At 40.4% G+C, this 16,471-nt stretch overlaps 1 protein-coding gene and 1 pseudogene across 1 annotated transcript in view; both read right to left on the bottom strand.

The window, feature by feature from the left end:
* Positions 1–1,281: 1,281 nt before the first annotated feature.
* LOC141201465 (uncharacterized) overlaps positions 1,282–16,471 on the bottom strand; it is a 33,682-nt gene continuing 18,492 nt past the window's right edge. The window contains exons 2-7 of the mRNA XM_073663458.1: positions 7,946–8,091; positions 7,637–7,816; positions 7,432–7,555; positions 7,251–7,348; positions 6,962–7,052; positions 1,282–3,865 (exon numbers count right to left, since the gene is read on the bottom strand). Of these exons, the coding sequence (XP_073519559.1) occupies positions 2,862–3,865; positions 6,962–7,052; positions 7,251–7,348; positions 7,432–7,555; positions 7,637–7,816; positions 7,946–8,023 (1,575 nt within the window). The 5' untranslated portion in view covers positions 8,024–8,091 and the 3' untranslated portion in view covers positions 1,282–2,861. The remainder of the gene's footprint in view (positions 3,866–6,961; positions 7,053–7,250; positions 7,349–7,431; positions 7,556–7,636; positions 7,817–7,945; positions 8,092–16,471) is intronic.
* Positions 12,671–16,471, bottom strand: part of LOC141201451 (uncharacterized) — a 50,195-nt pseudogene continuing 46,394 nt past the window's right edge.

A 16,471-nucleotide genomic window follows, 5' to 3' on the forward strand; every position in this document is an offset into this window, starting at 1 on the left:
GGCAATCATGGAGCATCTTGATGCTAATAATCTATTAACCCCGAACCAACATGGATTCATGAGGAATCGTTCCTGCCAAACAAACCTGATTGACTTCTACGAGGAGGTTAGCTCTCGAGTAGATCAGGGGGAACCAGTGGATGTCGTGTATCTCGACTTCTCAAAAGCGTTCGATAGCGTGCCACATAATAGGTTGGTATACAAAATGAGAATGATGGGGCTGGGGGAAAATGTCTGCAAGTGGGTAGCTAACTGGCTAAAGGATAGAAGGCAGAGGGTGGTTATAAATGGAATATACTCAGATTGGGTAAGCGTCACTAGTGGGGTACCACAGGGGTCTGTACTAGGCCCAATGTTATTTAATATCTTTATTAACGACATAGTCAACGGGATAAATAGTAAAATATCAATATTTGCAGATGACACAAAGTTATGTAAAACAATTAATACAAAAGAGGATAGTGAAGACCTACAGAGGGATTTGGATAAGCTGGGTAGGTGGAGCATTAAATGGCAAATGAGGTTTAACGAGGAGAAATGTAAGGTCATACATATGGGAAGGAAAAATGGAAGTCACCAGTACTCACTGAATGGGAAATCATTGGGGAATTCAGAGATGGAGAAGGACTTTGGCATCTTGATTGATAGCAAACTAAATTGGAGTGCCCAAAGTCAGGCCGCTGCTGTAAGGGCAAACAGGGTAATGGGATGTATCAGAAGAGGTATAGCTGCAAAGGATGAGAACATTGTTCTTCCACTGTACAAAGCACTGGTCCGACCACACTTGGAATAATGTGCTCAGTTATGGGCCCCAATATATAGAAAGGATATAAATGAGCTTGAAAAGGTACAAAGGAGGGCAACAAAATTAATAAGGGGAATGGAGGGACTGCAATACCCAGAGAGGTTGGCAAAACTAGGACTATTCAGCCTGGAAAAGAGAAGGTTGAGGGGGGACATAATAAATGTGTACAAATATGTTAGGGGACAGTATAGAGACCTTGCCTGGGATTTGTTCAAAAGGAGGGATATTACGGTAACAAGAGGGCATTCACTTAGACTGGAAGAGAAAAGGTTTCAGCACCAGCATAGGAAGGGGTTCTTTACGGTAAGAGCAGTGAGAATATGGAATTCACTGAGTGAGGAGACGGTAATGTCGGATTCACTAAACCAGTTCAAGCGGGGACTGGATGCTTTTCTAGATACCAGGCAGATTTCTGCATATACTTAAAAATAGAATAAAATAGTAGGTTGATACAGGGATTTATTCTGACTGCTGGTTTCAGAGTCGGGAGGGAATTTTTCCTCAGGTGAAGATTGGCTAAATCATTTGGGGTTTTTGCCCTCCTCTGGATCAACTTTAGCAATTACAGAACTAACAGGTCGAACTTGATGGACGCAAGTCTTTATTCGGCTTTACTAACTATGTAACTGAATGACCTCGCACACAAGAAATCAATATACCCTACACTTGCTCTACTCTACAAGGTCCGGGATAGGGGTAAAGATATAATGGAAATAGGAGACTGCAATGAATATACACCTATATGGTTTAATAATGAATATGCAGAGGTCTATAAATTAGAGGGATTCCGGAGTTGGGTGGATAAAGGAATATATACGATATAAAACATATATACGATATAAAACATATTGTCTGAAGGGATACTTAAGTCCTTTAATGAATTAAAGGGGGGATTTGGGTTGACAAATAAACAATTCTAGAAATATCTACAGTTTCGGCATTCATTTAATGCACAATCAAGATGGACGCCCTTTTGGGTAGAAAATAATACTTTTGTTAAGTTGGTATTAGAGAAGGGAAATACTAAGGGTCGTATTTCTGATATTTACTGAGTCCTTCTTGATAATTATTTAAAAATATTTCCTTCTCCAGCTAGACAAAAATGGATGGAGATATAGGTCCAATTTCTGAGGATCAATGGAGAGCGGTATTAGACCTGGTACCCCAATTATCTGTAAATGAGGCTGAGATTTCCCCAGATCATATTAATACATAGGAAATATAAGACGCCTAGATTCCTATGTAACATAGGATACCGGACTGCCGCTGAATGTCCAAGATGTAACATGGATGCTGCGGGCCTATTACATCCGCTATGGGAATGCCGGGAGTTAGGTAAATACTGGAAAGGAGTTCTGTCTATTATAAAGAGGGTATATAAAATAGATATTCAACCAGACCCCAAAAAATGCCTATTAGGTATATTAGAGGATGATATGGAATTTGACCCAATTTCAATAGGGATTTCACATATTTTATTTCAAGCTAGGAAACATATTGCATCCAAATGGATTAACCCCTCACCTCCAGAAATGAGTGAACTCAAAAATAGGATAAATAATATTATCAGATTAGAAAAAGGGGTATGTAAAAAACAAAACTCAATGAATAAATTAGAGAAAATATAGGGCTTATGGTTGGATACACCAGGAATGCCATCAAGGGGGTTATTGCTGGAGAGACAATTTAACTGATGGGATGGGGGGGGGGGGGACTGGCGAGGTCTAATGTTTCATTGTAATGTGTATTGGAATTCCCTAACATGTGGTATGGGTAATATAGCACACCTATATGTGTATAGGATTATAATGTTTATTACAATATTATAGTTATATAAGAGATTTCAAGAATGTGGAATGTTAATTGTAAGATATAGTAACTGCAAGTTATCAGATGGTAATGGGCAAGCTGAAAGGATATATAGGAGAGATGCATGTATGTCATCCCTATGATATGTTATTTTATTTCACTATTGTATGTACTGATTTCTTGTTTTATCCAAAAAAAAAAATAGTGAAAAAAATCTCAAAAGTGTATTGGATTAAAAAAAAAAAGATCACGAAAAAAGGTTCTCCACTGTGTGGGTTCTCTTGTGACTATCAAGAATCATTTTACGATTAAAACATTTCCCACATTCTGAACATGAAAAAGGCTTCTCCCCTGTGTGAGTTCTCTGGTGTTTAACCAAAGCTGATTTAAGGTTAAAACATTTCCCACATTCTGGACATGAAAAAGGCTTCTCCCCTGTGTGGGTTCTCTGGTGCCTAATCAAAACTGATTTTTGGTTAAAACATTTCCCACATTCTGAACAAGAAAAAGGCTTCTCCCCTGTGTGGGTTCTCTTGTGGCAATCAAGAACCATTTTACGATTAAAACATTTCCCACATTCTGAACATGAAAAAGGCTTCTCTCCTGTGTGAGTTCTTTGGTGAGTAACAAGATCTGATTTCTGGTTAAAACATTTCCCACATTCTGAACAGGAAAAGGGCTTCTCTCCTGTGTGAGTTATCTGGTGTCTATCAAGATGCACTTTCTGGTTAAAACATTTCCCACATTCTGAACATGAAAAAGGCTTCTCCCCTGTGTGAGTTCTCTGGTGACGAACAAGAGCTGATTTCTGGTTACAACATTTCCCACATTCTGAACATGAAAATGAATTCTCCACTGCGTGGATTCTCTGGTGATTAACAAAAACTGATTTCTGGTTAAAACATTTTCCACATTTGGAATAAAAAAATCTATTCTCCATTGTGTGTATTTTTTGATGTTTAAGAATATGCTTTTTGAGGGTAAAACTGTTTCCATTTTCTGAATGTGAAAATGATTTCTTTGCATTAGGAGCAGTTTGTATTGTAATGCTTATTTTATTTTGATTTTCCTTAGTAGTCGGTAATGAATCAGCAGACAGGACATGTTTCATAGAATTAGATGATAGATCTTTGCTGTGAAGGGATGATGGTATATCTGGAGTAATGGCATTCACTTCAATTGTATCCTGTGGGATCTCAACATCATCCAATTTAAAAATCTTCTGTCCATCTGATCTTCTGGTACAGTCATCTGCCAAGAAAAAAAAAAATTATTAATTTTTAATAAAATATCCTTGAAATTTATATTTTTTAACATTTCTACTTAAAATGTCTAAACAAACAGATCCCTGGGCTACATGCTAGTCCAGGAAAATGAAAAAATATATGCTCAAGCTTAAAAATCTATTTTATTAGACACAAATCTAAAAAATAGAGGATTTTAAATATTCCTCTATTTTTTAGATTTGTGTCTAATAAAATTGATTTTTAAACTTGAGCATATATCCCTTCATTTCCCTGGATTAGCATGTAGCCCAAGGATGTGTTTGTTTAGATTGATTTAGAAGTGGTATGCAATCTTTATTTCTTTTTCAGTGGGATTCTTGTGTTAATTGTACTTAAAATGTCTGTAGAAATGGCAAGTTATTGACCGAATGACAGTTCACAGTCTAATAGAAAACCTCATAGGATGAACCAGTAGAGCGTGGTGTCCAACTGTTTGTTCATTCTGCCTTCAAAATATGGAATAAGAAGCCATCAAACAATGTTATGTAGGCAAAAATAATACCAATAAAAACTTCTACTCATCTCACAAAAAACAAGTCCCCACTCAAGTCAAACAGAGGATTCCACATTATTAGATTCTCAAAGGCTCTTTAGAATCAACATGGCTTCCATAAACCAATCCAGCAAAATCCGCTCTTTCTAAGTCAAATCCCCCCTCGCTTCTGAGCCTTGCAGTGTGCCCAAACAACATTTAGCATCCATATATTTGGCATTACTATAGTGAGAATAACTCACTTAATTTACGGTGTCTCCTGGAGCTCAATCTGGGCACTATGTGTTTGGTAAAAAAAAATGGCCAATGTGCAATTATTACTCTCCAACATCCACTGCGTGCTAATTTTCAGAAAGTGCCTATGTAGTCAAAATAATCAAAACTTTTATAGATTAATTCACTGAGGGTTATAATTTCCAAAATGAATTCACTTTATGGGGATTTTTACTTTCCGGGTTTTCTGACATTTTGTCATATTAGGGCTTCTGCAAATGGTGGGTCCCATCTCCTCTGGGATCTGCTCCTGCGACGTCTGCTTCTGTCACCAGTAGAGAAATTTTTACCGCACACTCATTCTGCAGACGGCGCTGGTGATGGAGGAGATGTCAGAACCAGAAGCTCTGGGCGGCGCAGACTCTGTCCAGCCACTAAGATTAGGGTTGCTGGGACCTGTAGTACTATCCAGTCTGGCAGTATGGTGTGTGCTGTCCAGCTGGAGTAATCTGCTCCCTGCTTCAGCCATTTGGAAAGCACCGCACCCTACTAAAGCTGGAAGCATATTGCCGGAAGCTGCCAGATACAGCCTTGTTCTCCTCTGGTTCAGTCCTCTGTGCTCAGCTCCCGGCTTGTGTATTTGTTTCCTGTTGTGATCCCGGCCCGTTTACTGACTACTCTTGTGTCTTCTGATTTTGTATTTTCTCTTCCCTCATGGTTCTGACCCAACTACCTGAATATTCTTCCTGCCATCTCACTCCACAGAACAGCAGGTAACACCGTGGCCCAAGCCTAAGGATTTCTGTGTAAGAACAGATCCATGTAGTGGAGTTAAATAAGTGATGAGCAAGACGATCCCTGGGATCTAGAAAATGAAGTAGATAGCGCCAAGCCTGTTTGTGGTAGTCATCTTTTGAGCTGCCAGGTGACCATGAACAGTGCCCCAATACATTGTGTCTGCAAACTATTCCAGCAAAATCTGCATTCAAATAGCTAAATGGCGCTTCTTCTCTTCTTAACCTGCCATGTGCCCAGACAGTAGTGTACAACCATATATAGGGGATTGTCAGATTCAAGAGAAGTTAGAAAATAATTTGTAAGGTCCATTTGTTTCCTATTATCCTTTGTGAAGAATCTCAAAGTTATCACCACATAAAGTGACACGTTAGATTAGAAAAATGGGACCTGATTAAAAAGCAAAACTGGCTGCGGGAAGGGGTTAAATCAGAGTATTTTGGGCACCAACTACTATAGTCAAAAACTGTAAGTATAGACAATAACATCTACTGAAATTATCAAACTCAACAGTCTCCATTAGTAAATAGTGAGTAACTAGTGGTGAAACCTCTCTGGGGTAATTAGAGTCTGGGGCTCGGTGGCTCTTGGCAATCTAAACTATCGTAAGGGACAATATTTTCTATCAGATGAGTTTCAAGAAGAAATATTAGACGTTCAAAGAGAACTTTTTATAATAGTGCAGAGATGAGGTGTCTTAAATTTAGATCTCGGACATTTGGAAAAAGCAATGGAGATCTTTTTTCAAAGACTAGCAGAGTGTAATGAGTCTCACATAAGTGAGGCCGGCCGATCCCACCACAACCTGTAAAAAAAAAGAATTTTTTTTATTCTATGTTAGATCCCCAACAACAATGTATATTTGGGGAGAGACCTCCAACAATAAACTGGAGTTTAGAGAAAGTATTAGCGCCCCCATTTCAGGAGAGATTGTGCAGTAATCTGAATTCCTTAGGATTGAAAACATAATGGAATTTATGACGTGAAGTGAATCCATGAAACCAGGGCTCGAGCCAACACATCTCCTGCAGACGTGAATAAATGTATATTACAGCCATCAGCCACGCACAGCTTAGAGATATATCATGGCACAGGTGTAATGTTTTCTGTATAGTTTATCACAATCCTGTTTGAAGTTAGATTTAAAATAAATTTTAAAGTTTAGATAAAAGGAAACTCTGTTGTTATTGCATCATTACCCTTCGCTTTCTCTTACAGACCCATCATAATATTTTTCTTTAAGTGATTTTCTCACTAGTCAGCACATTCTACGTACGCTGCCATTTGGCTTTGTGGTTTACAGATCTGGGCAGGTAAAGGTCAGCGTCTTCTAATCCCAGGGGGCAGGTGGATCCTCCAGGTTGTAAGTTCTACAGAAAAGGGCTTTCACAATTCACAAAGTCATTTGAACATTTTCAGATGGAGGAGAATGTTATGCTCTAGCAGCAAAATGCTGATCACACGATTGTGATACGGCCGGACTACACTACCAATAAAGCAGCCACAGCCGGTGTCTGAGAAGAATCTGTGACTTCTCTGCATTTAGTGGTTACTACTCACCTGGGTAGTCATATGTAGGAATCTCCTCTTTACACCGCTCATCACCCCTCACATATGTCTCTGTAGTATTAATATGGGTCAGATCTTCACCCTGAAACAAATATTGTAAAAGTCACAGACAGATGGAGAGGTCACATCTATGATCAGCTCTAATCCTGCCATCTCCACCGTTCTCATTACACAAGTAGAAAACATATAAAACTGGTGGATAAAACAAGACTGAACACAAGACCTTCACAGTCGTCTACACATCATAGGGGAGATCTCATGACACCTTCTCTCCATCTACCTGATGATCCTGAGGAACATTGGGATCTTCTTGTTTACAGTCCTGTGGAAGAAGAGGATGGGGACATCTCTCTGGTGTTGTCCTCTTACTGGATAGATCTGGAAGAAACACATACAGGGTCTGAATTCATTCTTTACATACAGATAATTTTAGGCCGTGTGTATTCAGTCCTGTCTATTACCTGGTGATGTGAGGGGCTGGGGAACCTCTGTCATGACGTCCTTGTACAGATCTTTGTGTCCTTTTAAATACTCCCACTCCTCCATGGAGAAATAGACAGCGACATCCTGACACCTTATAGGAACCTGACACATACAATGATATCATCATTCCCCAATCCCTTAATAGCGTACTGTATAATGTCCAAGCATTCCCAGCAGTGTCACCTCTCCAGTCAGCAGCTCAATCATCTTGTAGGTGAGTTCTAGGATCTTCTGGTCATTGATGTCCTCATGTATGAAGGGATGAGGTGGAGGCCCCGTGATTGGGCTCAGGGGTCTTCTCCATTCCTCAGACATAGGGTCCTGACAGCACTCACTAGAGGTCTTCTTCACTACTGTGTAGTCCTGATAATGGAGAAACGCCTTAATAAATCTCAGTACAGACATTTCCAGAGTCCTCACCTCTCCAGTTCTGCCCATCTGTTATTCCCATAGATAAGAATGATGTAATGTGACGTCATCAGAATCTCTCACCTCTCCAGTAAGCCGGAAGAGGATCTCTAGGGTGAGGTGTAATATCCTCTCCGCCATCTTGTGTCTGTCCATATCCATCCTTGATGGGTAAAATCAGGAAAATGCTCTTCTATAAAAGAACTGAGAGGATCCAAAATTGTAGAGACCTGAATGAGAAGATGATGAGCCGATGTAACATCATAAATATTCTGTGTAATAATACAATTACTGGAGACAATAAGGGAAATATATGAGATTTTTTATTTTACAGTATCTAGTTTTCTTCTTTACATCTAGTAATAAAACCTATATATTTTAGGCCACAGACAACAAGCAGTTTCTTCCTTGGAGTCTGTAGCTGAACACGTTTCTCAAAGACTCATCTTCCTTATTGCTAATTCTCATCTCATTTACCGACACTGGAATCGGCATTAGCAATACTGCAGGAGATATTCATTACACGTAACATGAGAAATAACTACTTCATGATGAAGACGACATCTTCATCTTCTTCTACGGCTCTGTAAATATATTTGGCCAGAGTCCATCACTGACTACATCTCCACCGGCCGTCTATATGAATGTTTCCCGTCTTTCCCGGACTGTAATCTTCTATCTCGTTAGATCTTATGTCTCATTCACACATAGAAGTTTGAGGCATTTAGAAAACCTTTTTTATTTTCACAAACACCTCGGACAGAAATTATTTGATACCAAAGTCTCCATGTACAGTGTTTTATGGAGTTTATTTCTGGCCTTAGACTTTCCTATATTACAAGAAAAACACCAGAAAAAAAACAGATATTAAAATGTTTCAAAAGAAAATTGGTACCAACAATTCTTGTAAAAAGAAAAAAAACATGCAAAAATAAATTTTCTTATTTTTTAATACGTTAAACATTTAAGAAAAACAAAAAACCTCTTTTGGGCACCAGAACATAGATGTTCACCGCAGGGATGGCACAAGTGCGGCGGAAACACAAACCCTGGCAGTTTAACCACTTGCTGCTGACAAAAACAAACATGGCATCTAAGAAGGTTTGGTAGAGTTTTGCTGAAAGCCCCTTCTCCCCCAAGGTCTTGATAATATGGGGCAGTCTAGTTACAACGATACCATGGTAGTTTAACCACTTGCTACTGTCAAAAGCAAACATGGCATCTAATAAGGTTTGACAGAGTTAGGCTAAATGCCCCTCCTTCCCCAAGTACTCGATTGTTTGGGGCTACTTAGTTACTATAATACTTAAATGCCTAATAATGGTGTCTGGGCCTGCAATGTACAAAAGTCTATTAGGTCGGGCCTTTTACAAGGTCAAACCTGGCCTAAACAAGTTAGATAACAGAGTGTCTGACAAAATGTTCTCTTGAGAAAAAGTTAGTGTGAGAGAAGTTCCATGGGAAGAGAAAGAAAGAAAGAATGTATGTTATGCAAGGAGTGATAATAACATGATTTTAAAGGAAGCAGACAAAATGGAGTTGCTCTAGCATGAGTATGAATATGTCCTTTACACTTTTAACGCCCCCATACACATTAGACTAAAGTTGCATGAAAGCACTGATTTCGGGGGTTTGGTCGACTATATAATGTATTTGGGGGCCTCCGGATAGATGATGCCAGGGCAGAGAAGGATCTGGCATCCTGAATTTTAGAGGCTAATCCGTTTGTTCTTCCTGTAGATAATCTTCCACTAGAGGAGTCTGGAGGTGACTCTCTCATACAGATCACAGGAAAGCTGGAATATTTGTATGTATGGGGGAGTCAGGAGAGATAGCCGTCTGCCAAATGACCGTTCAGCCAACACTTATCTCATGTGTACGGGGCCGTTAGTATTACACTGACAGGCAGTGATAATACACGGCACTACAGTAGTACAGTGCATTATCTGAGCAATCAGAGGCTTGTATGTTGTATGATCGCACTAATGGGAGTTGTTTAAAAAAAGTTTTAAAAAAAAGTTTAACATGAAAAAAAATAGATCAGTTTTAGCAACAAGAAAAATCGGTCACTATACAGACTCACTGCACAATATTGGTTGAGTCACGTCCATAACAACTTTACTATACTCTGTTATCCTATAGACATCCTATACACAGTGGAGTAGACTGAAATCACAGATCCCAATATAAAACATAAATATAACCATATATACATAACCCGGACCAGATGGTATGGAGATGAATGAGGGAGGCCAAAGTCCAAAAATAACTTTACTTTACAAGAACTTGATATACATCAGATAGCAGGCACAACACTTCATGGATGCTTCTTCTGTATTATGCAGAGTCAAGAAGCCGTTACACGTGTCGGTACTTAACTTTTGTTACAAGCTACAAGAGTCCAGAAAATCATTATAAGTAGGCCAAACATCCCCTGTGGGGACTATACGGGTAACCTCAGCTCCCAGTTGATTTGGGAGTACCGTTTATAAGGCTGTGTGCCCACGTAGCGTTTTTCAAGCGTTTTTGATGCGGAATTTCCGCAGCGGAAACGCTTGTAAAACGCTTGGTAACCCGCACCCCATGGTCCCCAATGGGATTCCGCAAGTTCTATGCACATGCTGCGGATTTTTCCGCAGCGTTTATGCTGCGTTCAAAAATCCGCAGCATGTCATTTAATTTTGCGTTTCCGCAAGCAGAATTGCCTTTGTCCAATGCATAAAAAACGCAAGGCAATTCCGCATGTGGAAAACGCATGATAAACGCGCGAAAAATGCGCGATAAACGAGTGCGGAATTCCGCATGCGTTTTTCCGGGAGAGGACTTGCAGAAATGAAGCAGAAATTTTCTGCTTCATAAATGCAACGTGGGCACATAGCCTCAGAGATATACAGTACAGACCAAAAGTTTGGACACACCTTCTCATTTAAAGATTTTTCTGTATTTTCATGACTATGAAAATTGTACGTTCACACTGAAGGCATCAAAACTATGAATTAACACATGTGGAATTATATACTTAACACAAAAGTGTGAAACAACTAAAAATATGTCTTATATTCTCGGTTCTTCAAAGTAGCCACCTTTTGCTTTGATGACTGCTTTGCACACTCTTGGCATTCTCTTCATGAGCTTCAAGAGGTAGTCAGCGGAAATGGTCTTCCAATAATCGTGAAGGAGTTTCCAGAGATGCTTAGCACTTGTTGGCCCTTTTGCCTTCACTCTGCAGTCCAGCCCACCCCAAACCATCTCAATTGGGTTTAGGTCTGGTGACTGTGGAGGCCAGGTCATCTGGCGTAGCACCCCATCACTCTCCTTCTTGGTCAAATAGCCCTTACACAGCCTGGAGGTGTGTTTGGGGTCATTGTCCTGTTGAAAAATAAATGATGGTCCAACTAAACGCAAATCGAATGGAATAGCATCCCGCTGCAAGATGCTGTGGTAGCCATGCTGGTTCAGTATGCCTTCAATTTTGAATAAATCCCCAACAGTGTCACCAGCAAAGCGCCCCCACACCATCACACCTCCTTCTCCATGCTTCCCGGTGGGAACCAGGCATGTAGAGTCCATCCGTTCACCTTTTCTGCGTCGCACAAAGACATGGTGGTTGGAACCAAAGATCTCAAATTTGGACTCATCAGACCAAAGCACAGATTTCCACTGGTCTAATGTCCATTCCTTGTGTTCTTTAGCCCAAACAAGTCTCTTCTGCTTGTTGCCTGTCCTTAGCAGTGGTTTCCTAGCAGCTATTTTAGCATGAAGGCCTGCTGCACAAAGTCTCCTCTTAACAGTTGTTGTAGAGATGTGTCTGCTGCTAGAACTCTGTGTGGCATTGACCTGGTTTCTAATCTAAGCTGCTGTTAACCTGCGATTTCTGAGGCTGGTCACTCGGATAAACTTATCCTCAGAAGCAGAGGTGATTCTTGGTCTTCCTTTCCTGGGGCGGCCCTCATGTGAGCCAGTTTCTTTGTAGCACTTGATGTTTTTTGCAACTGCACTTGGGGACACTTTCAAAGTTTTCCAAATTTTTCGGAGTGACTGACCTTCATTTCTTAAAGTAATGATGGCCACTCGTTTTTCTTTACTTAGTTGCTTTTTTCTTGCCATAATACAAATTCTAACAGTCTATTCAGTAGGACTATCAGCTGTGTATCCACCAGACTTCTGCACAACACAACTGATGGTCCCAACCCCATTTATAAGGCAAGAAATCCCACTTACTAAACCTGACAGGGCACACCTGTGAAGTGAAAACCATTTCCGTTGACTACCTCTTGAAGCTCATGAAGAGAATGCCAAGAGTGTGCAAAGCAGTCATCAAAGCAAAAGGTGACTACTTTGAAGAACCTAGAATATAAGACATATTTTCAGTTGTTTCACACTTTTTTGTTAAGGATATAATTCCACATGTGTTAATTCATAGTTTTGATTCCTTCAGTGTGAATGTACAATTTTCATAGTCATGAAAATACAGAAAAATCTTTAAATGAGAAGGTGTGTCCAAACTTTTGGTCTGTACTGTATATATGGCCACGTTATATAGATGATGTTTTGTTTATTTGGCAGGGCTCCACGTCGCAACTTGACAAATTCCTCCACCATCTTAATGATAATAAATTCAACATCAAATTAACCTATAAATATAGTCAGTCTCACATTGACTTCCTCGACCTATCCATTATCAGAACAGAGAGTGGCAGAATAGGTACAGATATTTTCCGTAAAGAGACCTCTACAAATTCTCTACTGCTGCATTTTACGTCATCTCACCCCCCAAAACTTAAAAGTTCTATTCCCATCGGACAATATCTAAGAGTTTGTCGTATCTGCTCGAGCGAAGATTGTTTTGATCTTCAGGCACGAGATCTCTCTAAAAGATTTCTCAACAGAGGCTATAAAACTAACGACATTAATAAGGCTTTTGACCGGGAATCCCAACAAGGCAAGAAAATCATTAGTAAATATGATTCCCAGATTTATTAGTACGTTTAATAACAACTGGATTGACATTAAGAACATACTTACCAAACATTGGCCAATATTATTGACCGATAAAGACCTAAAAAGTCAGCTTCCTACCCGTCCAGCTGTGACGTGGCGGAAATCCAACACGCTAGGTGACTTACTAATTAATAGTCACTACATACCACCAAAGAATACCCTTTTGACTGGACAAAAAGGTCCTCCATGGGGTAGCTCTTCATGTGGCAGATGCTCGATATGTAAATTTGTTCCCAAAGCATCACATTTTCTTGACTCTAGCGGAGATAAGTCATTTCGTATCGTCCACCATATTACATGTAATACTGAAGTGGTTGTCTATCACCTTACCTGCCCTTGCGGCTTGATTTATATAGGTATGACTACAAGAGCCCTTAAAACACGGATTCAGGAACATATCGGAGACATTAATAATGCTCTGGTATGCACTGATCCAACATCCCTTAAAACAATACCTAGACATTTCTTGGAAAAACAAAGGCAAACCTCAAGGCCTAACTGTTCGAGGTATTGATCATATACATATGGGAATCAGGGGAGGTAATGTCAAAAAGAAACTACTTCAGAGAGAGACTCGGTGGATCGTTACATTAGATACTACCTCCCCCAAAGGATTGAATGATATGGTCAGTTTCAAGTCTTTTTTGTAAAATGCTGCGCTGTTTTTAATGGGACATCCTTCTTTCTCTTTTCAATATCCCCATCGTTCGGTTCATTCTTTAGTCTTTTAGCATTATCTTACTTTTTCTTTTTGACTGTTTATGCTATCCAGATCTGTTTTGTTGCTATTGCATGGAGATATGCTGGCCTGTCTATCCTACGGGATCCATGATCTCGGGAGAATTTACCATGAACAAATATTACAACCTATCCACTCCTTATGAATAAACACAGAACACGTTGAGTCTTAGGGTATGTGCACACGATGCAGAAATGAAGCAGAAAATTTCTGCATCATTTCTGCATCTCCCTGGCAGAAAAAACGCATGCAGATTTGCATGCGTTTTTCCTGCAGAATACATGCGGATCCACATGCAGATTCACATGCGTTTCCGCATGCAGATTGACAGGCGCTTTCCAGGCGATTTTAGCATCACCTGGAAAGTGCTTGACAATTAGGTCACACTGTATAAATCCATGCAAACAGCATGGATTTATATAGTGTGACCCGAGAGAGTGTATATACTTACCTCCGATGGCCCGCGCTGTCCTGCTCACTCCGTTCTCCCGGCAACTTTGAATTGAAAGACCTGCCGACGTCAGCGTCACGTGACCCGTCACATGACTCTGACGTCAGCGCAGGTCCTACAACTCACTGCAAGTGCCGGGAACAAAGCACGAGCGCTGCGCGGGCCGACAGATGGTAAGTATATATATATTTTTTATTTTATTCTTGTTTTTACAGCTTTTTTAATGGTACCTGGGTGTGGATGAGACTCTCCTCCACACTCGGGTACCATCCGCACATTAGAACGCACCAATTACGCAAGTACAGATGCAGTCTTGCGGAATTGGCGCGTTCTAATGCAAGTCAATGGCGGCGAAAACGCCGCGTTTCCGCAAAATTAAATGACATGCTGCGGATTTTTGAGCGCAGCGTTTACGCTGCGGAAAAATCCGCATCATGGGCACAGCACATGCGGATTTCAATTGGGGAACATTGCTTCCCTTCTACCATGCGTTTTTCATGCGTTTCCGCGGCGTTTACGCAACTGCAAAAACGCCGCGGAAACGCATGAAATACGCATCGTGTGAACTCAGCCTTATGGATGACGTTCCACATCCCGGGATACCTCATTGAACCCTTGGACTTGAAGGAGAATTTACTTTGATGTACTTTAATCTGCCTCCTCTTGATTTATTGCAAGTGTCCTAATGTAAAAATATTAATATTGATTTTGTTTCTGTACACTTGCTTTATTTATTATACAAGACTACTGTTCTTCACTTCTTTTTCCCAGTCCATATTTTTCTTTCATTCCCTCCTCATTTCCCCTCCTTCTTCTATCTTTTCCTCCTCTTTCTCAGGTCTTTCTCCCCCCCCCCCCAGCCTCCTCTTTTCTCTCTCCCTCCCCTTCTTTTCTTTCTCTCTCCTCCTTCTATTTTATTATTGGCCACCTATTCTGTGGCCTTTTTTGTTTTTGTATATGCACTGATGGATGTATTATCTAAGTAATTTTGTTTATTATAGATACCTGTGTATATAAGGCTGGACGTATTCATGGGTGTTCTTGATGTATGACACTTATAATCTATACAAGTATTATCCATGTAAAATGCATACCTCTACACCTCGTGTAATATATATCCATTTATTTTCCCCCTCTCACTTACTTAATGACTTCTATTCTCTATTATTCATCCCCCTTTTTTCATGTCTCCCTGCTTTTGTATCTGCAGCGCTTCATGGCACAGTGAGGTGGCCACTCCGTGTGTCCATGCAGCGCTGCATCATGCATAATAGCTTGGATCTGTATATAGTCTATCTCTTAGCATACTCCCTTGTATTACCACTCACCGCTCTGACATGAACTTCCGCCCCAGTGACGTTCAAGGCAGGACGCGTCGCCGCAGCAACAGAGAGGATTCCTCTCATCAGCTGTGTACAGCGTGCGTGCCTGGCCGCGTCATCACTGGGGGCGGGGCTTCTATGACGCGAGCGACTCTGATTGGCCAGTTCTCCTATAAAGGATGTCCCCTCACCTCACGACAGCCACGCCTCCTGACGAAGCCACTCCCAGGGCGAAACACGCGTCGAGGCTGTTCCACATCCCCCTCAGCTCTCCAGGACACGCTGCTTTATCACTTTTCATATGGCACAAGGTAATTGATTTTTCATAGAGCCGCGGCTCCAGACTAGACAGCAATACTATATCAATAACGCTATCGATTCATTAACACTTATGTATCACCGGTGTACATTTTTTATGCTACCTATCTAATGCTATTTGTTTAATGCTCTTACCCATATATTACTGCTATATGATCTGATGTATGCTGCCATATGTCCACATATCAATATTATTATCTTGTATACCATGCTTTATACCTTACTGCTATTACTAGTGTGGACATAGATTGATATGATCCTTCCATTATCCTTTAAATAGCAGCTAGTACGCATACCTGGCTTACCTTCCATGCTGGTTTAGGGATGTTAGTCTCCTGGCAGGATTTTATTCTTTAAAACCTGCCCCTATAGTTTACCTACCATCTCTTCTTCTTCCCTTCTCTTATATTGTGAATTATGATGTAATTTTTACAATTTCTAATAAAATTGATATTTTTGGAATAAAATCCCTCTTTTGTCCTTTTGGGGTCCACTAACACGTGGATTGGGATATAGACTACTAGGGCGATCATTCCCTCCCACATAGCCTATTTTGGGGAAAGGGGTGGTTATCAGTTTTTCTATTATGGCCACAATAGCCTGCTAAACAAAATGAGGACACGCACTCAATATGGAGGCCATTAAAGTCCATCAAAGCACTTAACACAGTTTAATGGCCCCCAGCAGCCGCCCACTCTGTATGAGAGCCCCAACAGCCCTTCACTTAATATGATGCCACCATAATTCCTGATATTAAGAAAAAAAAACACACACACACT

Source organism: Phyllobates terribilis, unplaced genomic scaffold (genome assembly GCF_046119375.1).
Source record: "Phyllobates terribilis strain yellow unplaced genomic scaffold, ASM4611937v1 Scaffold_116__1_contigs__length_5312468, whole genome shotgun sequence".
Lineage (NCBI taxonomy): Eukaryota > Metazoa > Chordata > Amphibia > Anura > Dendrobatidae > Phyllobates > Phyllobates terribilis.